The sequence below is a fragment of the Muntiacus reevesi genome, chromosome 4 (assembly GCF_963930625.1).
Source record: "Muntiacus reevesi chromosome 4, mMunRee1.1, whole genome shotgun sequence".
NCBI lineage: Eukaryota > Metazoa > Chordata > Mammalia > Artiodactyla > Cervidae > Muntiacus > Muntiacus reevesi.
The window spans coordinates 22,842,090-22,868,524 of record NC_089252.1 but is presented as its reverse complement, the minus strand read 5'-3'; the positions used below and the strand labels follow the sequence as shown (position 1 = coordinate 22,868,524).

Here is a 26,435-nt window from a genome sequence, read left to right as displayed (position 1 = left end):
CCTCCTTCTATGATCTAAAAGAGTTTTCCCTTTTAAACATGTGTTATCTACATGACTTTTGAAAACATTCTAGTTTTCTTTGCCTGCTAGAAGTTCCCAATGTGAATTTGTCATTGAATTCACAAAAGAAGATTGCTAAAATATCACTTAGAATTCTCTCATTTTCCTAGATTTAAATATGTAGCTGATGCCACCAACTGGCAATCACTTTAAATTTCTAGTAACTGAAATATTATAGTCATTACTGAAATATGTGCCAAATGTTTGCATGCTCCTTGGGTACCATAAATTCAATGGAATTTCCAAAAAATACCAAATGATAGCAGGTCCAGGTTTGTTTAGTGAAGTCCCAATTTATGTCTGCAAACACAGCATTATCATTAATAGTATGTTTCAAATATACACTGCTTTGCATGCAATATAATATGATCACTTCAAGCACAAGTAGTTTTTTAATTCAGAGCTCAATTAATCATCCATGCCTCTCCAACAAAGTAAATGACAATATGAAAAATCCTGATTATTACCGTTCTGCACAGCTATTGGGATTTCTTGAAGTTTCCAGATTGACCAAGAATCAATTTGTGTGGTAATCCTTTTCTTTCTTGATTTTTGTCGTTGTAAAGCTTCTTCAGCTTCTGCCCGATCAGTCTCTAGACTTTTAATGAGATGGATGGCCTCTGATAGCAATGTTTCCATTTTCTGCTTTAATTCAGGACACTTTTCATCTTGAAAGGGAAATACGTATTCACATTTGTTATAAATCAGCCTGTAAGTTGGATGGTAGTGGTGGGGGACCTGGGGAACTAGTTGTATTGCTATCTTTTAATATTTACCAAGAGAATTTTAGAAAAATGAATTAGCCTTGTAAAGACAAGTTTCATTATAATACAATCATAACATTAATTATAACCTTTGAAGACAGATTTTGAAATGAATATTTTATAAGACAATCAAAATAACTAAATCTCAACCAATAGCTTCACACACAATATTTTTGAAAAAAAAATTTTTGAAAAAACACATGTTCCATTCACAAGCTGTATTACAGAGCTTTATTTTGAAACTATGCTTCTGTTTCCTCCCACTCTATGGGAAAAGTGAACCATAATAATTACATCAAATAAATACTGAAAATCCTCAGATGGTTCTTGGGAACAAGACACTTTATATTCTTTATCTTATCAGATAATAACATCCCTAGCTAGCCTTGCCAGAAATTCATCATCATTTACAAATTCTATTTATTCAGTTATAATACAAATTAACTCCTTTATGAGAAACATTTGGGACTCCTGCTTCACAGCTCTGGAATGATAAGGTTTAATGTTAACAAAATGATTAGCATGGGTATTCATTCATCTATTTATGCAAGAAATGGGTAGAGAGCCTGTTACATTTTAGGCAATATTCTCTCTCCTTGGAGGCTGGTCAGTAAGAAAGATGGATATGACTCCCATTCTAGTGCTCACTTAGGCAGCACATATATTAAAATTGGAACGACTCCCATTCTGGTGAGATTTATAATTGTAAACAGTGGCTTTTGCCAAAATGTGACATGACAAAAAGATATAAACAAACACAAAGTGTCAAAAAAGGCAAAGCCTCTAAAGAGCTGAGGCTGGAGGAAAAACAGTGAAACTGGATCAAGAAGAAAGGCAAATAACAGTAAACTTTGTTTTATTTTGTTTTCTTTTTCTTTTGGACAATAAAGACATTAATTTTTTGCTGGAAAGTAGTATTACATAATGGTTATTAGTACAAGCTCACCACTCGCAGTTTTTATTTCTAACCTAGTGGCCTTGTTAAAGAAATTCAGCATATGCTTAAAAAGAATTCCCGAGAAACAGGTTTTTCTATTGTAATGCACAAAATTAACTTTTTCTAGCCTGGTCTTTTATTTGGGCTCTATTTATTTGGTCTATTGTCTTTATTTCTCAAATTCCATAACATCTTAGACACTTTATCTTCTATAAACGGTCTGTTTTTTTTTTTTTAATTAATTAATTAATTTTTTTTTTCAGTGGGTTTTGTCATACATTGATATGAATCAGCCATTAGGTACACGTATTCCCCATCCCGATTCCCCCTCCCACCTCCCTCTCCACCTGACTCCTCTGGGTCTTCCCAGTGCACCAGGCCGGAGCACTTGACTCATGCATCCCTAAACACTGTTCTCCAATCAACTTAACATTCATTCAATTTCTATAACAGGGCTTCAGCTGGAAAGATATGATGGAGTTAATGCCACTTAAAATTAAAGCACTTCTGATTGGATATATATGTGTTTTACCAAAGGTGTCCATTACATTTGTGCAAGATGTCTTTTATACTGTTTCTACAATCGCAGTCTAAAACAAATGCTATGTGTATAACTTAAGGTGTCTCCAATTCTATTTAACACCTCTCTGAATTTTTTTCCAGAATACCATCTCAATTAGTTTTACTGTTTCAAAGTGAATAAGTGAGCAACCACCTGCATTTTTATTGGGGTGTGGGTGTGCTCAGGCATTTCAGCCATGTCCAACTTTTTGCAACCCTATGGAAAGACTCACCCTCCTCTGTCCAAAGGTTTCTCCAGGCAAGAATACTGGAGAGGGATACCATGCACTCCTCCAGAGGATCCTCCCCACCCAGGGATCAAACCCACATCTCCTGTATATCCCTGCCTTGAAGGTGGATTCATTACCTATTGAGCCACCTGGAAAGGCCAATTTTTATCAGTAGAAATAACATTCAGTTCAGTCGCTCGGTGGTGTCCAACTCTTTGCGAACGTAATTACAATAAATCTTCCTCATCCTGATAGAGTCTTGTGTTTTAGAGTCAAATATACATATTAATTGGAGAAGGAAATGGCAACCCACTACAGTATTCTTGCCTGTAGAATCCCATGGACAGGGGAGCCTGGTGGAGTCGGACACAACTGAAACGACTTAGCATGCATTAGCATGCATATATGTTTATAATAAACATAATTGGAATTATTTTGCTTTTGTGACCATTAATACATTTTCTCCTAGAATTTGTCATTGAAAAATTAAGAAATAATTGAATCAGATTTTCACTTTCATTATAAAAGGCAAATACAAAATATTCATGCTTTTACAGAGTCCTGAGTTTGTTAGTTATCCTTCACTAAAGGAAGGCATTTAACAAAGTTTTGTCGCAAAAGTAGGAGGAAGTATTTAAAATAATGCCAAAGATATATTCAAATATGTTGAAATAATTTTAATACAAATTTTTATACCAGTAGAAAATTATTATATATTTATATTTGGAAATTGTGACTAGAAGGTTAGTCTTCAAGGATATGGTTTTTCCAGTAGTCATGTATGGATGTGAGAGTTGGACTATAAAGAAAGCTAAGGGCCAAAGAATTGATGCTTTGGGGCTGTGGTATTGGAGAAGACTCTTGAGAGTCCCTTGGACTGCAAGGAAATCCAACCAGTCCATCCTAAAGGACATCAGTCCTGGACGTTCATTGGAAGGACTGATGCTGAAGCTGAAACTCCAATATTTTGGCCACCTGATGCGAAGAACTGGCTCATTTGAAAAGACCCTGATGCTGGGAAAGATTGAGGGCAGGAGAAGAAGGGGACGACAGAGGATGAGATGGTTGGATGGCATCACCAACTCAATGGACATGGGTTTGGGTAAACTCCAGGAGTTGGTGATGGACAGGGAGGCCTGGCATGCTGTGGTTCATGGGGTCACAGAAAGTCGGGCATGACTGAGCGACTGAACTGAACCATATATATATATATGAGCTGTAATGTCCAATATGGTAGCCATGAACCACATGTGATTAATTTACATTTAAATGCAAGTTAAAGTTAAACTTAACATTTAAATTCCTCAGTGTTGCCACCTTTTAAGTGCTAGCAGCTACATGTGGCTAGTAGTTACCCTACTGGACAATGAGACAAAACATATTTCTATTATCACAGAAAGTCCTAATGGACAGTACTGGATAACCATTCACTTCCTAAGAAGTAGACAGGGAAGGACCTAGAGCAGTATATAGTATATTACAGTAATTAACAAATATTTGTTGAATAAGTATTTAATCAAACAATACTAGAAGGCTCTTACTTCTGCTAGACACCCATAAGAATTATAAAACTCATACATGAGTCTTATGAATATCAGAAATACATAAATGAAAAGCTAATGAGTTTTTAAATGTAATTCTGCTTATGTAGTATGAGGTACAATTTTACCTTTCAATTCTTCTGGTTTGGGCTCTTTCACTAGTGTAGCAACACTCAGATCTTTTTTCAGGTCTTCTGTGAAAGAAGTTCTGTTCCTTTATAACGGAAAAGAAGCAATCAATTAATAAAGAAGGACTGTATTTACAGTTAGTCAACCAAATTTTAGGTGATGTTTTTACACTGAATTTTAAATGTCTATAGTGACACTTACTATACATGTTATTGGTACTATTTAAGAAATTAAAATAGCAAAATTCTAGTTGGTAATGACATTTATACTTCATGGTAAATTAACAGTAATTTAAAATTTGTTCAAATGACTTGAAATTTTTTGAGAGATAGTAAAACAGTATTTTTTTTAAATGATATTAGTCTCTTCTGAAAAAGCTGCTATCAGGAAAAAAAGAGAACTTACAGAAAATAATTTGAGAGTTATTTCTCCAATTACAGCTTAGCAGTTTCTGGGAAGACAATACAAAATGTAAGGAGCAAAAATATGATTTCATATTTGAAGTTAATAATGTTTTAGAAAAATATCCAAATTTTCTTTTCTGAAGAACTTTTCTAGTGAAAGTTCCATATATTTAATGATTAAACATTTCTCATTATCAGTATTACCTGGTCCAATTCTTGAATACTAGACTAGTTTTAATTGTATTTATTTTATATTTTTTCTATTTTTGACTGTGCTACATCTTTATCACTGCACATGGGCTCAGTAGTTACATTTCCAAGCTCTAGAGCACAAGATCAGTAGTTGTGGCACATAGACTTTAGTTGCTCCAGGGCAGGTGGGATCTTCCTGGATCAGGGATTGAACCCATGTCTCCTGCATTGGCAGGTGCATCCTTCACCACTGAGTCACCCGCACAGCCCTTTTCAATGTGTATAAAAAGAAGTACACTTCCTCTGAAAAAAGTCACAAGAAAATAACTAACATCAAAGCAGAATATTTCATTTTACCCATGTTGTAGCATGCATCAGAACTTCATTACTTTTTATAATTGAATAATATTCCATTGTACAGATACACCATTATTTATTAATCTATGAGTTCACTGCAGGATTTGACGTCGTTTCCACCTTTTGGCTATCGTGAATACTGATGATAACAAACATTTATACAAAAGTTTTTGTGTGAACACTGGTTTTCAAATCTTTTGTGTACATATATGAGTGGAATTGCTGGGTCATATGGTAATTCTAAGTTTAGCTTTTTGAGGAAACAGCAAACTTTTTCACAGTGGTTGGTCCAATTCTTCATTCTCAGTAGCATTGTATGAGGGTTCCAATGTTCAATAAAAGTGGCAAGATGGCCATCCTTGTTTTGTTCTTGATCTTAGATTATACAGTTAGGTTACTGGATTAGGTGTCTTTCCTTTAGTATAAGCATTTATGGCTATGAATTTTCCTCTGGGCACTGCTTTTACTTCACCTCTTCAGTTGTGATACATAGTGTTTTAATTCTCATTCATTTCAAAGTACTTTTAATTACCTCCAGAGATTACAAATTGACTAACTGCTTTTTTATTGCATGCTGTCTAATCATGCTTCCTCAGAGTATTTTCTTCATTTGTTTTTCCCCTTAATAATGGAAGTAAATTTTCTTTTATTCTTCCCCTGCCTCATAATTTTTGTAAAAACCTGGAAATTTTGAGTACTCTAATGTGATATGAAAATAAGATTACCATTCCTCTATTGTGTTTATTTTTGATGTTTGCTGTGGGTTGCTTTTGTTTGTTTAGTGATTCTCCCAAACACTTACTGTAATACTAATATCACTATATTAATATCATTCTTTTTCACTTGGGGTCACCAAAGTGTTTCTTAGCTTATTGGTGAACTTGAGTTTTGTCCAAGTTACCTTAAATACTTGAGGTCAAAAAAAAAAAAAGAAAAGAAAAAGGGAAAACTATACGCTTGCTCCCAACCTTAGCGGACTGGATCTTAGTTGTAGTACTTCTTTAATGCTTATTCGGGATGTTTATAACTCTGCCTCTGCCTTCAATTCTTGCCTGTGTAGATCCTAAGCCTAGCCAGAGATAAAAGATTAAGTCTTCTTGGTCTTTCCTGAGCAAGTGTCCAACACTGTTCATATTTGTGCACTTTTAAATTCTCCAATATATATGAAAACTTTAAAAAATCATATCCTCCCATTTATAATATCTCTTTCCCCAAACTCTTCATTCTCAGGCATTCTGGTCTTTTCAGTGTCTGTCCCAAATTATCCACAATCTCAGACACTGGTGACAAGTATATGACCTTAAATACTTTCAGCAAACACTGCCTGGAGGTGGCTCCAGCGCTGTAATTTCTCTAAGTCTGGAAAAACAAAGTCAATCTTTGTGTTAGTCCCTTTAGGGAGTCATCAGACTTAGCAAAACACTGAATTATAATTCTTTGAGAATAAGATCTATATTGTTCCCTCTGGCACTAGCAATTTGCACAAGTTCAGGCTATTTGCTTCATGACCACCACTGATCTGAGCGTTGGAGGATGGCAAGTGGGCCATTTCAAATGCCACAGCCCTTCCTTCAGGCAAGTCAGCCACTCTTTCTACATTAACTTTTCCCCTTCTTGCTGCAAGTTTTAGACTAGATTTCAGATTTCTGCAGAAGCTGACTCTGACCAATTTTTGCCAAAATTTATAGATGCTTTTATGGTAGGACAGAGCCCTGGAGATTCCTATTCTGTTATTTCCAGTGACGTCCTGATTCTTACATTTTTAAAAATAAACATTAATATATAACATAAAATTCTGCTCTCAATATCTTTTTTCTTTAGAAATAAACTTATCTACAGAAGATTAATCATCAAAATTTGAACATAAAAATGTAAAAGAAGCATGAAATGTTCTTACCATTCTTCCAAAGAAGTTTCAAACTGTCAAAATAAAAGATGAAAATCAAATTTTTAACATCTCAAATCAATAATAGATTTAACTAACACCTTAACTCACTAACAAAATTGTAAACACTCTACATTCTCCTGTTTGTTTCTGTCAAATTATACTCTGTTGTTTCCACAACAAGTATATCCTTATCTTAGTTAGCCTTATTCTTTTATTATCACTCTCACCTAATTGTTCTTACCCTTCACCTGTTTCTAAACTTTACCTTTACCCTAACAGTCAGCTTAAATGCCATTTACTCCTAAAAGACTTTCCATACAATCAGAAGTACACACTATCCATTAAATTTCAATATATTACCATAAAGTGGAAAACACACAATTACATGTTAAGTTTACAAATATTTAGGTTTTCATAGAATTATCCCACTTCTGGACTAAAAAATCCTTGGTAGGAGTTATGTTGTACAGAAGTATTCTAACACTATCTTGGGCTATAAAAGGCACAAATTAACAAAAACACAGAGTATATAGACAGAATGTTATGGATTTCATGGATAATACCCAATTCAACATTTTAAATCAGACATACATGATCACTTCTCAATTCCCATATCACACCAAAATTTTGGGGAAAAATATATAGGTACATTAGTAAGATCACTGGACAATATATTTGAGAATTCCCAGAAACAGAGTAATCAGATGAGATTGATGGTAAAAACGGAGCAAAGAAAAGTATAACTCAGAAGAGACAAGTGGAATCGAAGACATGGAAGCAACCTAGATATCCATCAACAGATGAATGGATAAAGAAGTTGTGGTACATATACACAATGGAACTCAGCCATAAAAAGGGACATATTTGAGTTAGTTCTAATGAGGTGGATGAACCTAGAGCCTAATATACAGAGTGAAGTAAGTCAGAAAGAGAAAAATAAGTATCATATATTAATGCATATATATGCAATCCAGAAAGATGGTACTGATGAACCTATTTGAAGGGCACTAATGGAGATGCAGCCATAGAAAACAGACTACACAGTGGGGAAGGAGAGGAAGCGATGAATTGGAAGAGTAACACTGAAACATATAAATTACCATATATAAAACAGATAGTCAGTGGGACTTTGTTCTGTGAAGCAAGGGGCTCAAACCCAGTGCTTTGTGACAACATCGAGGGGTGGGATGGAGTGGGAGGTGCGAGGGAGGTTCAAGAGAGAAGGGACATACATATACCTATGGCTGATTCATGTTGATGTATGGCAGAAATCAATAAAATATTATAAGGCAATTACCCTCCAATTAAAAACAAACAAATACATTAAAAAAAAAAAAAAGAAACGACAAGTGGAGACCATTTCAGGAAAGGTGAAAAGTTTCTGTGTGGAGCTCATGAGAAATCCCCAGTATGTGAGAATAAGCTGCTGATAACCTAAGTAAATGCTTCCCTGGTGGCTCACACTTGCAGTGTGAAGGGACTCTCGAGTGTCTTCTTCAACACCACAGTTCAAAAACATCAATTCTGCGGCACTCAGCTTTTTTCATAGTCCAACTCTTACATCCATACATGACTACTGGAAAAACCATAGCTTTGACTAGATGGACCTTTCTTGACAAAGTAATGTCTCTACTCTTTCATATGCTGTCTAGGTTGGTCATTACTTTTCTTCAACGCTTTACTTTCTTCAACACCACAGTTCAAAAACATCAATTTCTGCAGGCAGTAAAGCGTCTGCCTGCAATGCGGGAGACCTGGGCTCCATCCCTGGGTTGGGAAGAGTCCCTGGAGAAGGAAATGACAACCCACTCCAGTATTCTTTCCTGCAGAATTCCATGGACAGAGGAGCCTGGTAGGCTACAGTCCATGGGGTTGCAAAGAGTCAGACATGACTGGATTTAGAAAAGGCAGAGGAATCAGAGATCAAATTGCCAACATCTGTTGGATCACAGAAAAAGCAAGAGAGTTCCAGAAAATCATCTACTTCTGTTTTATTGACTATGCCAAAGCCTTTGCTTGTGTAGACCACAACAAACTCTGGAAAATTCTTCAAGAGATGGGAATACCAGACCACCTGACTTGCCTCCTGAGATATCTGTATGCAGGTCAGGAAGCAATAGTTAGAACTGGACATGAAACAGCAGACTGGTTCCAAATAGGAAAAGGAGTATGTCAAGGCTGTATATTGCCACCCTGCTTATTTAACTTCTATGCAGAGTACATCATGAGAAACGCTGGGCTGGAAGAAGCACAAGCTGGAATCAAGATTGCTGGGAGAAATATCAATAACCTCAGATATGCAGATGACACCACCCTTATGGCAGAAAGCAAAGAAACGCTAAAGAGTCTCTTGATGAAAGAGGAGAGTGAAAAGTTGGCTTAAAACTCAACATTCAGAAAACTAAGATCATGGCATCTGGTCCCATTACTTCATGGGGAAATAGATGGGGAAACAGTGGAAACAGTGGCAGACTTTAGTTTTTTGGGCTCCAAAATCACTGCAGGTGGTAACTGCAACCATGAAAGCAAAAGACACTTGCTCCTTGGAAGAAAAGTAATGACCAACCTAGACAGCATATGAAAGAGTAGAGACATTACTTTGTCAAGAAAGGTCCATCTAGTCAAAGCTATGGTTTTTCCAGTAGTCATGTATGGATGTAAGAGTTGGACTATGAAAAAAGCTGAGTGCCGCAGAATTGATGTTTTTGAACTGTGGTGTTGAAGAAGACACTCGAGAGTCCCTTGGACTGCAAGGAGATCCAACTAGTCCATCCTAAAGGAGATCAGTCCTGGGTGTTCATTGGAAGGACTGATGCTGAAGCTGAAACTCTAATACTCTGGCCACCTGATATGAAGAACTGACTCATTAGAAAAGATCCTGATGCTGGAAAAGATTGAGGGCAGGAGGAGAAGGGGATGATAGAAGATGAGATGGTTGGACAGCATCACCAACTCAATGGACATGAATCTGGGTAAACTCTGGGAGTTGGTGATGGACAGGGAAGCCTGACATGCTGCAGTCCATGGGCTCGCAAAGAGTCAGACACGACTGAGCGACTGAACTGAACTGAACTGAATCAAAGTAAATAATGGAGGGGCTGCCTGTGATGAGACAGGTCACTCCAGTCTGCTGCTTTCCATCCAAAGAATCCAAAATACACAGCCAAAAAGTTACCTTCTAGACATTGCCATGAGAAAAATTCTCTGACCACATTGGAGATATGCCCAAGTCGCAGAGAATATCTAAGAATGGAAGTTATTGCTCTAGAGAGAAGCAAAACAGAGTCTCCACAACCAGCAGAATCTTGCATAGATGCAAACAAGTCCATGCAGAAAAACAAAAGCAGATGTACAAATGAGTGAAAAGATTATAAGGGGCCATAAACTCAAAAGTAAGCTTATTAAGGCAAAAGGAAAGGCCCACAACTTTCCTGCCTAAGCATATTACTTCCCATTTACAAAGACCCTGAGTAGAAATTTTTATATGCTGGACAAAAGCCTTTGATGTAAGCAGACTCTGACAGTTGCTAAAAAGCAAAGAAATAATGACAGCAACAAAAACAACAAAAACTTATGCCAGCAACCAGTAATCAGTCTGGTTTATCTTTAATAAATACAAGGACAAAAAAGAGTATCCAAATATTTGAGAAAAGTTTATAGCATGAAAAATAAGAATTTATTCAGATATAACAGAAATACTGGAATGAACATAAGTGAATATAGTAATAAATTGAAGGCATATTTATCTTTTCTCCACAATATTATAAAAGAGAAAAACTAAATTTGCTATGAGTTTCTTTGGACTTCCCAGTTGTGCTAGCAATAAAGAACTGCCTATCAATGCAGGAGTCGCAGGAGATGTAGGTTCGATCCCTGGGTTGGGAAGATCTCCTGCAGGAGGAAATGGCAACCCACCCCAGTATTCTTTCCTGGAGAATCCTATGGACAGAGGAGCCTGGCAGGCTATGTTCCATAGGGTCGCAAAGAGTTGGACACAACTGAAGCAACTTAGCACGCATGCACACATGAGTGTCATTATTCAAATATAAAACAGACTAAAGTAATCATTATGCATGTATGTGAGAATTTAGGGACTTTCCTTACTGTCCAGTGGTTAAAAATCTGCCTTACAATACAGGGGACACAGGTTCAACTCCTGACTGGGTACTAAGATCCCACAGGCTGCCAAGCACCTAAGCCCGCATGCCATAAAAGTAAGCCTGCAAGCCACCACCAGAGAGCCTGCATACCACAACTACCGGAGCCTATTTGCCACAACTAGAGAGTTCATGCACCTCAACAAACGATCCTGCATGATGTAACAAAGATCCCACATGCTGCAACTAAGACCCAATGCAGCCAAATAAATTTTAAAACAGAACAGTCAAAGTAATTTAAAAATGAAAAAAAAAAAAGGACAGAATTACCTACCAAATATAAAAGTGTATTATGAAGCATATAAATTAGAAGGAGCAAGTTTAATTTTTAACACTACACAGAATCAAATTTTCCATTTTACTCACTTTAATTTGTGGCATATATGCAGATATGCCAGTATACTTCAGGGTCATATTCAACAATGCAGAGTTACTGCTGCATAATAACCACTCTTAAACTCAATGGTTAAAAACAATCCCCATTTTATTTGCTCATAATTTTGTGAGTCACCAGTGTACGATGGGTTCCGCTGTGTGATTTTGTGGTCACTAATATGACCTCAAACTAATGCAGTCATCTGGCACCTTGACGAGGATGGGTAGTTCAAGACAACCTCACTCACAGGTGATGGTTTGCGACTGCTGTAGGTAGGGCCTGTCCCTCGACTGGGTCATTCATCTTCAAGAAGGCTAGATTATGCTTCTTCACCTGAACTTATGGCGACAGGAGAGCAAAGGCAGAAGCTTCAAGGCCTCTTGAGACTTTTCTTAGAAGTTGTATGACACTTCTTTTGATACATTTGTTGTTTAAAACAAATCACAAGTCCAAGTCTATGTTTTAAAGGTTGAGAGAACAGACTGTCTGTTAAGGTAAGGAGATGGAAAGGAGGAGGGTAGCCATTTTTAATCCACCATTATCTTATCTTTGGCTTCAAGTACATACATGTCTCCCAGATGTAAAATGTCTCAAATATTTAAGTATAACTGCTAAAACCATAAATGTCTTGTTCTAGCCACAAAGTTTTGGTATGTGTGTGTGCGTACACGCATGCATGAAGCAACAGATAACAGAAAAAACAAGTTACTTTTCTGAAGATATTTTCATTAGAATAATGGGGGCCAAATACAGATTACAATGAATGAACGAGCATTTGGGAGGTGAGGAATCAGAGATACTAAATTTAGGCAACTTTTTTCAGATGTTAAGTTAAAAGTTAACTCTTTTCAGATGTTAAATGAGAAGAGAAACTGAAAAGGAGATGGATATATTTAAGGGTATGTATGGAATGAAAACAAATTTCATGAAAACAAGAAAAATCAATATTTTAAATGTTGATAGGAGTGAGTTAAAGAAAAAGGGGGACTTGGAGGATAGGATGGTGAGAAAAATGCCTGATGGAACAAGATCCTTGCAAAGGCAGAAGATGGAATGCAGGTGAAGGGGGAGCCATCGTGGTGAAGAGGGAAATAGTCCACAGAAGGACAAAGAGAATTATGTTTGTGGAATTCAAGAATGTTCTTAGGTGAGATAAAGGGGTTTGAGGCATTTCTGTTATTTTGTCTCCTATTTTCTTTGAGGAGTAAGAAAGGGAGGAGTAGTGAGGAGGAGGATTTGGAAACCTAAACAAAAGAGAGGACTGGAGAAGCCACCAAAGAATATTAGAGAAAGTTCAGGTTGACAAATAGAATGATTTCAGAGCGCTCTTAAAGGTCCCATTGAGGCTGGAGACCATGAATGCATAACATCTCAAATATGGATTATTGTGTAATGTTCTCCATCACTATTCAGAAGCCTGGATGTAGAAGTGAAGATGGCGGACCATTAACAAGAGCTCATCAGATTTGGCACCTTGTCAGACTAAAAGGAAGGCAGGATAAAGAAGTAAAGGACTAAATATATTAATTGGTGAGTGTTTTAAGAGAGGAACTGATTAGGCAAGGAAGTATAAATATTGGTGTGATAGAACGGGAAACAGTGATCTGAGGTTTTAAGTTTCAAATGAAACAGAACTAACAGAATGAAAGAACTCAAAGTATTTGATCAAGAGGATGAGATGATCAAATATAAGGGTTTCAGAATTAAAAACAGTTACAAAATGGTGTAAGTAAAGCAAAGGTTTCCAATGATAAGCCTTTTAACTTCATGTTATTGGTCCTCACAGTTGATATACTCTCAAGCAGAGAGATTATTTAGTATAGAAGTGAATAGGATGTTCCTAGGTCTGAGACACACCTGGTCTGGATACTGGCTCTGGGAGAAATGAGAAATCAACTTTTGGAATCATTTTCTTCACCCATAATTGGTGATATTGGCAGTTTCTACCTCACAAGGTTTCCATAAGGATTCAATAAAATCATGTATATTAAGTGTTTAATACAGCCTATGATATGCAGTAAACACTTAAAAACTATTAGCTATATTATTATTGCTATTAATGATAAAGTTATTACTTGTGTACAATGAATTTTTTATATTTAAAGAATGATTTCTAAATAGCTTTTCTCTGAGCCATTCTTTTAAGTCATGGTAGCATCTTAATGACTTGTATTGATTAAATGAAAAAGAAACTTTCAACTGAGTAGAGATCATTTCAAATTAAATAAAATCATCTCTAGTCTAGGCAGTGTGGGTGTATAAAGTAGAAGAAAAGCAAATCAAAACCTCTTATTTGTATGGGAAGATATCCAGGTGATTATTTTCATCATTTTTCAATGTTTTCTCACTCTTACAAAAAATAAATGTAGGTAAAATGTTCACAGTAACTCTACTTAGGAATTTTCTTTTCAAGATTCAGAATTACATTTAAACATCTATGAATGGATGGAGAAACTTATGGCAGCTGGCTTATTTACATAATATATCTACAGAAAAAGACTGCTTTTTTCAATTTTCCTTAAGATAAGCTGTAAAATACTTAGCTTATTTTGTGACTTACTTTACCTGAGGTCATTTTTTGGGCTTCCCTGGTGGCTCAGCAGTAAAGAATCTGCCTGCAGGAGACCTAGGTTTGATCCCTGGGTCAGGAAGATCCCCTGGAAGAGGGCACGACAGCCCACTCCAGTATTCTCGCCTTAAGAATCCCATGGACAGAGGAGCCTGGCAGGCTACAGTCCATTGGGTCACAAAGAGTCGGACATGACTGAAGCAACTGAGCATGCATGCACGGGGTCATTGTTTTAGCTAGCCCGTTAACCATTGTTTTAACAGTTAGCTAACCGCTCAGAATCCTGAGCAGGGATGAGTAATGAACATGGGCTTTGGGAACAGGGGGAGTGTGATCGAATCCCAATTCTGTCTTATGACCGTAAATAAGACTCTAAGCTATTTAAGATTATTATTTCTCCATCTATCAGTTAGACAGAACAGTAACCATTCAACAATAGTTCTGAGTTATATCATAGCAGTGGCCCCAGCCTTTTTGGCACCAGGGACAGGTTCCACGGAAGACAATTTTTTCACGAACCAGGCTTGAGGGATGGTTTGGGGATGATTCAAGCACATTACATTTATTGTGCATAGTACTTCTAATCTAATGCCACTGTTGATCTACAGGAGTTATCAGTGTGAGGCCAAAGGTTCGGGCCTTTGACTATTCATATACACCTATCAATCTATTTTCATCATTTTAGCAACATATATAACTGTTAATTAAAACACTTGTGAAGTGTAGAGCATATCATATTCTATCTGTCTGTGCTCAGCTGTTTCCAACTCTTTGCAACCCCATGGACTGTAGCCCATCAGACTCTTCTGTCCATGGATTTTCCAGGTAAGAATACTGGAATGGGTTACCAAATTCTCCTCCAGTGATCTTCCCGACCCAGGGATTGAACTCAAGTCTTTCGCGTCTGCTGCATTGGCAAGTGGATTCTTTTACCACTGAGCCACCTGGGAAGTCCCAGCATATCATATTAATTAATATTAATTCTCCTCTATCTACTTATACTCTTCAAGGCCCAGGCCACCATCAGACAGATGACCTGCAAAGCATTTTCTGAAGGAGAGTTCTAATGTGGGAGAACAAAGCAGCCACAGGTATAAATACTAACATAGAATGATACATATAATGTTATAGAAATAACAACACACAGTCAATATATACTGAGTGCACGTCACGTGTTATCTAACATGGTATCATTATCACCATTCTCATCTAAGTTCGGAGAAGACAATGGCACCCCACTCCAGTACTCTTGCCTGGAAAATCCCACGGAGAGAGGAGCCTGGTGGGCTGCCGTCCCTGGGGCTGCACAGAGTCGGACACAACTGAAGCGACTTAGCAGCAGTAGCAGCATCTAAGTTCACAGAAGTTGCAGCTCTTAGGGCCATGATCTTAAATTCTGCACTCTTAACTCCTCTGAAAGGAAACAGCACCTTAGATCAAGCATGACGACAGCCCACTGGAACTCAGAGCCAGAAACAGTAACAGCGATCAAGGAAAAGAAATAGCACAGATTTCTGGCCAACTTTTCTTCCTATCTGGGCAGTGTAGTTATGTATTAATTACTTAGAAACATAATATAAATAAAAGGTATGAGGTTTTTAATCATTCCTAAATTATCCTTTGAAAATAATAGATAGTTATAGTAACTTCAAGATTAAACTCCCTTCAGAATAATAAAGGCAAATTTTAACATTAGAAAGACAAAGAATCATTGTATTCTCTTTTAACAGACCTGTTAAGTATTTCTTTAGAACCAAATAACTTATTAAAAAAGGGCATTCTGTCCTTTTATACACCAATTTACTCATCTAAACATCTAATCAGTTTAGTGTCCCTGAAAAGGATGTAAATACTATTTAATTTACTAGTCAAGTTGGCTTATGGAAATTACTACTTCGCATGATTGCTCCTGGATAAAGAACAAACATGCAGGAGAAAAAAAAATCTGTTTAATAAGGTCATTTCACCCTTCTGAAGTGACACTATCAAAAACATGTCCAGATTAGTAAATTGTGCAACTGAGCAAAGATTCTATAAAGAAGTCCAAGATTCATTAAAAATAAATAAATAAATAACTCCCTGGGTCCCTTAAGTAACAGACCCTTATAGGCCCTATATTGTTCTTTAGTCACTCAGTCATGTCTGACTCTCATGACCTCATGGACCATAGCCCACCAGGCTCCTCTACCCAGGGGATTTCCCAGGCAAATACTACAGGGGTGAGTAGCCATTTCCTTCTCCAGGGGATCTTCCTGACCCACGGATTGAATGGGCATTAACTGCTTGGTAGGTGGATTCTTTACCACTGAGCCACCAGGGAAACCTATAGACCCTATACAAAAATTTCAGCATGTTAGATATGACTTACCTGTTTCAGATGCTCCTGTATTTTAGACTCCATATCTTCAATATGTGCAATCATCTTGTTGACACATGGAGCCGGGATGTTTACTAAAGCACAGCTTTCACGTCGGCACGGGTAGCCAAAATAAAGGCCTTTATTCAGCTCTACAGGTAAAGCAGACAGAGGACATCAGTTCACAGTTATATACAGAATAGTAAACCTTGATCTTCAGAATGTACAAAAAGTTTCTGCTTTACTAGCACTAACACTCCAACTTCAATCAACAGATTGATAAATGTCAGAGAATTATAGAATGAACCTTCTAATAATCTGAAAACTAAAATGATCATTTATAACACAAAATGTAACAAATAAAAATAAACCTAAGAAGTGAGAAGAAAACTTCAGGAAAATTTTAAAGTTGTAGTGTTCCATGGCATCATGAAAAAAGACAGAAAAAAGGCAGAAAATTGGTTAATCCATTTGTTTCTACATAGACCTTGAATCACTTAAGAAATGACTTTGACATATATTTTAAATTCTCCTCTCAAAGAGACACCACATGTTCCAGTGTAAATAATATCCAACCACTCATGCATTGAAGTTCTTCCTTAAATTCAGCGTGGTTTCCCCTGCTGAAAAAAATAGATAAATAAAAGCAGGTCCCCATCATCCTCATAATAACCTCATTTTCTACCTTCCATTTCTGAAAATTGAAGTCTCATGCGAAGAGTGATTGATGTTCTCACTGTGGCATTCAAGTTGTACTCATCATAAAATCCACTCAGTCTGATGTGCCTCAGTGATTCTAATCCTGGCATGTCCCGAATCAACTGAAGGTTGCAGAAGCACAGCAAAGTTGTCCATGAAGCTCCACCAAAGTGCTTACTTGCAGTCCTGTGGCCTCTAAGGACTCTTTTGAGCTGGATTACAGCTGCAATCACTGAACTTAAATGCAAGACACGAAATAGGCATGGGGCCTCAGTGAGAACAGACCGATGTTCTCATTTCAGTTGACCTTGAGGAACACGGAAGCAGTGCTGTTGCCTTCAGTCGGTGTCTTTTGTTTCAGTGTCAACACATAGAGATGGTAAATATTTTAGACAGCCTCATATAAACTGAAGTCTTTTAAATATCTTTAAATGAAATCTCAAAACATCCTCCTCCAAAAATAAATTATCTGTCAAAACGGCATAGGTTTCATTTATCAATGTGGCTATCCCACATATGTTCACATCCTACATGCAGAATAATAGTCCATATAGGAAAAAAAATACACATTTTTTGACCTTTCTGAGCACTACATATATGTACCAAACATGGGGCTACACTAAGCACTTTTGATGCCACATTTTATTTAATCTTCATAACAATCAGTTGAAAGGGGTTCTGTCTTGATTTCATATATGAGGAAATCAAAGCTTAGAGAAGTTGCTATCTAAAGTGTTGCACTGCAAAGAGCTGAGAAGTGGGAGAGCTGGTACTTAAACTATTTCTCTCTGGCTTGGGACTGTACACAATACCATGAAGGTTGTTTCTATATTTAAAAATGTGGTGAAATGAAGAGAAGTGTTTCTAAAAGGATATCTCACGGACATCTCAAAAGTTTCACATCACTTGTTTGTGAAGTTTGAAAGTTCTTTCAAGGTATCAGTGCTGATATTCTAATGTGTTTTACTTTGCTTTGACCATGGGGAACAGACATACTTGGCGTGACTAATTTTTTGTTATATTCTATTTTGCCTCTTTATTTCATACACAGATATATATTTTCATCTCTGTAACACTCAGAGGACCAAAAAAGAAAAAAACCAAGCTGACAAAAGTTACATATTGATCTCTTATCAAAATATCCTAATACAGGCATGTTGTCCAGCCTTCTAAGAATAGGGTTTTAAAATACATTTAACAAGCAGACAGTTAGGGTTAGGGTTAGGGTTAGGGTTAGGGTTATAGTCAAAGCATTTGTTTTGCTTCATTAAATGTGGAGGAAACAAGGATAACCATGACTCTTTTAACATTTTTCTTCATGTGCCATTCTCAACCTACCAGATGAGTTATTCATTAATTTCCAGAGCACTCCATGGTTTAGGATTAGCATTTTACATATGGTAAAGTGGAGGAAAGGAAATATTGTACAGTTAGAGTTTGCACTAAAAGTCTACAAAAGACATGGCACTATAAGCAGCACAAGAAAGAAGAATCATCTCTGAGTTCTCATTACTGCTTTATCCTAATACTAAGGGTATGAGTTACAACGTTCCTTTCCACTTCTTTTTCATGTGACACACACTATAGATACACTTAGGTCACTAAACTTGGTGTCTCTGGTCATTCATTTATCAGCTTGACTGACTGATAACTGTGATTCTTAAGATAAAATTAATCAATCTCTAACCTTAGATTTCTCATTGAATACATGAATCAGATGGCAGGGTGTTATATAAGATCATTTTCACCTACAACTCCATGATACAATGAATTAACAGTTTTAGTCAAACATTAAGTTGATAGAGCTCTACCTTGTAAAGCCCGTGCATAAAAAATTGGGTAAATATTTCAAGAATTAAACTCAGGCGGGGCACTCATTCTCTCTAAAAATCAGCCCAACTCCAACATCCTTGCTCAGAATCGATGCCTAAGAGTAAGATCCTTCTGGACCTAACCAGAGTGGAGGTTTGTTGAGACTGCAACATGAAACTTCCATTTGAGAAAAAATATGGATGGTCTGATTGTGTGGGCAAAGGGTTGTTTATGTTCATTAACTGACAACTCTCTTTGCTCAATGAATTAGATCCTTACACAGTTTATTCACACAGGCCCTATAATTTAAGATTTTATCACTACCATTCTTCCTTTTCTGCTTTCAATATGTAATTCCTTTACATCCATCACTGAAATTATTGTATCATGCCTTTATCTCAAGTCAGTTCTCTGAGGAAAAACTCTTACCCAAACACAATTTTTTTTTTCTCACATTCCATTACCCTTTTTAATATCCTGGTTTTCTTCCAAAATGCAGAATAAGCTAGTGCTCATAAGTTTAGAAATAATTTCTTCTCCTTGCAAAGCCTCTGTGTGATGAACAGAAAGTACTGTTAACTTTTTTTTAATGAAAAACAAAGCTCCTTTTAGTTTTGTTATACACTGGTGGTGGGGGAACGTAGGAAGAGACCTTTCCCTGAGTAAAGAATGAATGGGCAGATTGATAGAAATTATCCAATCTAAAGAAAAGAAATAAAAATGAAGAAAAACTAACAGATCCTCAAGAAATTCTAGGGAAAAAAAAACATAATCAAAGTCCAGCATATGTGAAGTTGAGGGTCTGGAAGGAGAAGAGAGGGAAATTTGGAGAGAAAAATATTTGAAGAAATAACAGCCAAAAAATTTCAAAATCTCATGAAAAACATCAACTCACACATCCAAGAAGTTCAACAAATCTCACACAATATGAAAATATAAAGAGAACGATGTCTGAAAACATCAACAGTTTGGTCAAACTGTTGTAAACCAATTAAAGAGGAAATCTTTAAAGCAGCCAGATACAAAAGGACATGTCCTCTATTATACATAGAAGACATGGTATGAATAACTGCTATATTTATCATCAGAAACAAGAAAGGCCAGGACATAATAGAAAAAATAGTTTTAAAAAACAAGCAGGCAATTGGGAGAGTATTTCAGTTCGGTTCAGTCGCTCAGTTGCGTCCGACTCTTTGCGATCCCATGGACTTCAGCACACCAGGCTTCCCCGTCCATCACCAACTCGCAGAGCCTACTCAAATTCATGTCCATTGCATCGGTGATTCTATCCAACCATCTCATCCTCTGTCATCCCATTCTCTTCCCATCTCAATCTTTCCCAGCATCAGGATCTTTTCCAGTGAGTTGGTTCTGCACATCAGGTGGCCAAAGTATGGGAGTTTCAGCTTCAGCATCAGTCCTTCCAATGAATATTCAGGACTGATTTCCTTTAGGATGGACTGGTTTGATCGCCGTGCGGTCCAAGAGACTCTCAAGAATCTTCTCCAACTCCACAGTTCAAAGGCATCAATTCTTTGGCACTCAGCTCTCTTTATAGTCCAACTCTCACATCCAAACATGACTACTGGAAAAACCACAGTTTTGACTAGATGGAACTTTGTTAGTAAAGTAATGTCTCTGCTTTTTAATATGCTGTCTAGGTTGGTCATAGCTTTTGTTCCAAGGAGTAAACATCTTTTAAGTAGTACTGAAACATAAACATTACCATATGTAAAACAGATAGCTAGTGAAAATTCACTGTATGACACAGGGAGCTCAAATCTGGTGTTCTGTGACAACATAGAGGGGTGGGATGGGCTGTTATGTTGGAGGGAGGTTCAAGAGGGAGGAAACATATGTACACTTAGGGCTGATTCATGTTGACGTACAGCATGAACCAACACAACACTGTAAAGCAATTATCCTCCAATTAAAAATAAATACATTTAAAAAATTAAATAAAACAAACAAAAAAACAGGCAGGAAAGAAGGAAGGAAGAGAGAGAGAAACATTGAAAAAATAAATTTGACTTCACCAACATCAAAACATTTAGCTTGCCTCAAAAAGCTATTACGATAAATGAAAACACGAGCAAGAGTGGGAGGAAACAGATACATATCTGACAAATGACTTACATATGGAGTGTGCGGAGAAAATTTACAACAGAGAAACAACCCAATAAAAAAATGGGCATAAGACTGGACTTTTCCAATAGATAACACACAAATGACTAACAAGCATGTAAAAAGATGCTCCACATCATTAATCATCAGAAAAGTGCATATTTAACTCACAGTGCAGTACAACTTAACAATCACTGGAATGCCAAAAATTTTAAAAATTGGCAAACTCAGTATTAGTGAGAATACAGTACAGTGATAGGCTTCCCAGTTGACTCAGTGGTGAAGAATCCACCTCCCAATGCCAGAGACACAGGAGACATGGGTTGGATTCTTGGAATGGGAAGATCCCCTAGAGGAAGAAATGGCAAATCCACTGCAGTATTCTTGCCTGAAAAATCCCACAGACAGAGGAGCCTAGCGGGCCACAGTCTATGGGGTTGCAGAGTCAGATATGACTAAGTGACTGAGCACACACATACAGTACAACTGTAACTCATATGTTGCTGGTGGAACTGTCAATAATTTTTGGAAAACAGTTTGGCAGTTTCTTATAAAAGTTAAGTATACACTTGTATGACTCAGCACTCCACTTCTATGTATTTATCCAAGACAAATAAAAATATGTCCATAAGAGACTCATGTGTAATTATTTGTAACAGCTTTATGATAGCTCAAAATTAGAAAACCCAAAGTTTCTGTCAATGACTATACAGCACTCATGCAAAGGAATACTATTGAACAGTAAGATGAACAAACTGCTGATATATTCAACATTGAAACTGTTAATATATTCAGCCACGTGGATGAATCTCACAGACCTCTTTGTTAGACTTTGAAAGAAACTGGACACAAAAGGACATATAAGTGGAATGATTCCACTTATTTAAAATTTTAAGATGGTGAAACTGAAATCATATCTGTGGATATAAAGGATGGGGTGAAGTGATAGTGAACACAAAAGACATGAATTTTCTGAAAAGAGTATCTGTACCCTGTTTAAGATGGTGGTTAAATGGATGTCAAATCATTGACCCATATACTTAATGAGTGGATTTTATCGTATTTAAATTTTCTCTCAATAAATCTGTTTGATAAAAAGACCACCAACCATTTCCTAGTGACAGAATTAAATAACCTCGTACCATTCTCCTCTTGACCACTAGCGCCACCTGGGAAGCCCTTGTTTATTATAGCTCTCCTGACTTCTTTCCCTTACATAAGAGTATGCCTTGGGGGAACTTGGGGGAACTTGCACATAGCTCATAATGGCTACAGACCTTGAATCTGCTGATCCAAATAAACTTCTCTTTTCTGGAGAACAATTTAATAGTTTATTTGTTTAGGACAATAGTTTCCATATTCTTCCTGTACCCAAATAATTCTGCAGAGCACACTCAGATTTGACAACATAACATCACCAATCAAATTTATACAGAACCAGAGACTAAGCAATAATGAAGTTCACACCTTTGAGCCTGAAATTCAAGATGCTTCTTGACAGCACCTCGATCATTTCAAGCTTTATTTTAATCAATTGTCTTTATATTTCTGGATCTTTCCTATGCTGAATTCAAAGTAATCTACTTTTTCCATATTTTGCGTTATTTCACCACACTATTTGACTCATTCTGTTCTTCCTTAAATTCCCTCTCCACATTTCATACACAAATACATCCTTCAATATTCAGTTCAAATCTGTCCTTATACATTAACAGTTCTCTTAATTCTTAAAAGTCGTACAAACAAATTGATGTTACTCAAAATACTGAAGATACTTTTGTCCCACAGTATTCATTTGTCATACACTGCTCTGATATTGTGATTTAGAATGAAAGTGAAACTGAAAGTTGCTCAGTTGTGTCCGACTTTTTGTGACCCAGAGAGTCGCAAATTCTCCAGGCCAGAATACCGGAGTGGATAGCCTTTCCCTTCTCCAGGGGATCTTCCCAACCCAGAAACTGAACCCAGGTCTCCCACATTGCAGGCAGATTCTTTACCAGCTGAGCCACAAGGGAAGCCCAAGAATACTGGAGTGGGTAGCCTATCCCTTCTCCAGCAGATCTTCCTGACCCATTAATCGAACCGGCATCTCCTGCATTGCAGGTGGATTCTTTACCAACTGAGCCATCAGGGAAGCTCCCATGATTTAGAATAAGCAATATATATATTTGGTCTTGATATGTTTTTGGCACAGAGATGCTAAAACCCTTGCAATTTCCTAACCAATGACAGCAATTAAAATGTCATTTTTTATACTAATGAGGTGATTTCTGGACCCCAGATAAGGATGGGGACTCAGGAGAACCAATCCTTTGATTACAGTTGGAATTTTCAGTCCCACCACCAACGTCTGACCCTTGTGGAAGGGAGAGGGGCTAGAAGGTGAATCAACAATCTGTGGTCAATGATTTAATCAATTCTGCCCATATGATGAAGACTCCATAAAAATTCAATAGGACAGGGATCTGAGAGTTTCTTGGTTGGTGAATATATGGAGATTTGGGGGGACTGGCATGCTTGGAGACAACATCCCTTCCTCCGTATCTTGTGGAAACTCTGTGACCTTCCTCCATATCTTGCCTCATGCCCCTCTTCCATTTGACTGTTCCTGTGTTATATTCTTTTATAACAAACCAGTAACCTAGTAAGTAAAATGTTTCTCTGAGTACTGTGAGCCACTCTGGCAAATTAATCAAAACCTAGGTAGGCAGGCGTATAAACTGAAACCACTAATAATATATAGTAGTTGGTCAGAAGTACAGGTGATGAACTGGGCTTAAATTAACCAAAATTAAGATTAAATATTTTGATAAATATGGAGTTATCCATGAGAATGATCTGAGAAAAAATATGAAACATTATAGAATGGGGCTTCTCTGGTGGCTCAGATGGTAAAGAATCCACCTGCAATATGAGAGACCCGGGTTTGAACCCTGGGTTGGGAAGATCCCCTGGAGGAGGGCATGGCAACCCACTCTAGTATTCTTGCCTGGAGAATTCCCAGGGACAGAGGAACCTGGCGGGCTACAGTCTGTTAGATCGCAAAGAGTTGGACACGACTGAGCAACTAAGCCCACAGCATACATAAAATGCATACATTTAACCATCTCTTTCTACTTCTTTCCACATAGGACACCAGAAACACTTTCTGAGCTAACGTTTAATGGAATCTCAATGAACAATTTTTAATTCTGGGTTTCACAACCCAAAAACATTAGTCCTTCTTATTTTCATTCTAAGAAACAGATCCTTAATGAACTGGAAAGTTTCCAGCACATGTCAGTCCTAACACGAAGGATAAAGAAACTGCTTATTTTAAACATTCATAAATTTCTGAAATTATAAACAATTCTTATGAATCTAATTTTAATTAACAATACACTATTAATAAAATTTATTAAAATATTATGTCCATATATTAGATATCAGTACTTTGTTAACTATTAATGATATTTAGGCTTATTTCTTAATAAAAATATAACATTGGCATCATAAGCAAATGAGTGAATATAAATACAGTTTACATAGGTTACTATACAATTTAGATTCTGCCCTCACCTTCAGTGTTTGTCATCTTATCTTCATGAATAACCTCAACAGCTTCTTCAGGGTTAACAAATTGAACCAAAGCTTGTGATGTGGCATTGTCTTTTTAAAAGAAAACAAAAATTTCAGTGAGTAGTTAATATATACATTTAAAATAAGCAAAATAATGTACAAAACTATGTTGTAAAAGTGTTGTCCTTGAAAAAGCAACTATAATATCGATATTAAAAACATAGTAGAATATCCTCAGATGTTTCATTTTTTGATTGACTTAAGTCTTACAAAAAAGTATTCAAAATAGCACACAGTTATTAAAAGCAGAAAGCTCATTCAGAGTAACATCACCAAAATGATGGGGTTGGAGACCCTAGCTTCCATCTACCAATAATCATTAACAATCAGACATACAAACAAAAACATCCTTGGGAAGTCTCAAGAGTCCATTTAAGAAACTTCAGCCACATGGACCAAAAATAAAAAAAAACAGAATAACCACACACAATGGGAAGGAAGACAGCTTCATTTTGTCTGACACTGGTCATGCCAAGAGAAAACTCTGGTCTGAAATAGTCCCTCTCCCTGGGAAAGTGTGAGCTACCAGCTTCCCTTTGGGGGCACTGAAATGATACACAATTCTTATGAATCAAATTTTGGGAGAACTGCACAAAGGATAGTCTTTTATTTCATCCCACTTAGAGATCAGCAAAGCTGAGAGGCATAAAATGGCCTGCCACAGGAAGAATGGCAAAGGCTATCAACATCAGGCATGAAGCAGCAATGATCAAGCCTCCTAGTGACTGCTCTGCCAAGGACCTCAGCTTCTTTGCTGGCAAACTTGTCTTTCAGAATTGAAAAAGAATTGAGTTTCCCAACAAAAAACTGAGAGAGTTCATCACTATTTGACCTGCTTTGTAAGAAATGCTGAAAGGAGTTTTTCAAGTTAAAAGGACATGAATTAGTAACACAAAAATAAAAACATTAAACAAATTGGTAAGTATATATTCAAATACAGAATACTCCAATACTATAGTGAGGTATTAAATATTTAACTCTAGGGATACTAAAATAGCTATAACTGCAATAATTTATTAATAGATACTAAATATAAAAGATTTAAATTGTGACATCAAAGACACAAAATTTGGAGGTAGGGTATTTAAAAGGGTAGAGTTTTTGCATGTGATTGAAATTAAGTTGCTATCAGTTCAAGATAGACTGCTACATCTATAAAATAATTCATTTAAGCCTTAAAGAAACCACAAAGCAAAAACATATAGTAGACACACAAAGAAAAAAAAGAAGGGAATCAGAGTATACTGCTATGAAAAATCATCAGTTCAAAAAGGAAGACAGCAAGAGAAGAACATAAACAAAAGAACTACAAAACACACATAAAATATCAACAAGATGCTATAAAGAAATCCTCATCTATCAATAATCACTTTAAATGAAAATGAATTAAACTATCCAATAAAAAAGCAAAGGGATAGAGCAAATTTAAAAAAAGGTAACAAGATGTATCAATATATATGCTACTACAAGAGACTCATTCCAGATTTAAGGGCACATATAAGCTCAAAGTGAAGGGATGAAAAAATACATTCCTTGTAAATGGAAACCAAAAAATATCAGAGGCAACTGATACATAAATGTATATTACCTTATACATTCGTATGCCAGACAAAGCAAATCCATTTACAATAGCATGAAAAGAATAAAGTGCACAGGAATAA

The 26,435-nt window shown here is 36.7% G+C and overlaps 1 protein-coding gene across 1 annotated transcript in view; it reads right to left on the bottom strand.

The window, feature by feature from the left end:
- The window catches only part of CCDC178 (coiled-coil domain containing 178), a 356,491-nt gene that overhangs the window by 318,546 nt on the left and 11,510 nt on the right, over positions 1-26,435 (bottom strand). Inside the window, exons 2-6 of the mRNA XM_065934984.1 lie at positions 24,715-24,804; positions 16,534-16,673; positions 7,073-7,095; positions 4,222-4,307; positions 528-728 (exon numbers count right to left, since the gene is read on the bottom strand). Coding sequence (XP_065791056.1) covers positions 528-728; positions 4,222-4,307; positions 7,073-7,095; positions 16,534-16,673; positions 24,715-24,804 — 540 coding nt within the window. The remainder of the gene's footprint in view (positions 1-527; positions 729-4,221; positions 4,308-7,072; positions 7,096-16,533; positions 16,674-24,714; positions 24,805-26,435) is intronic.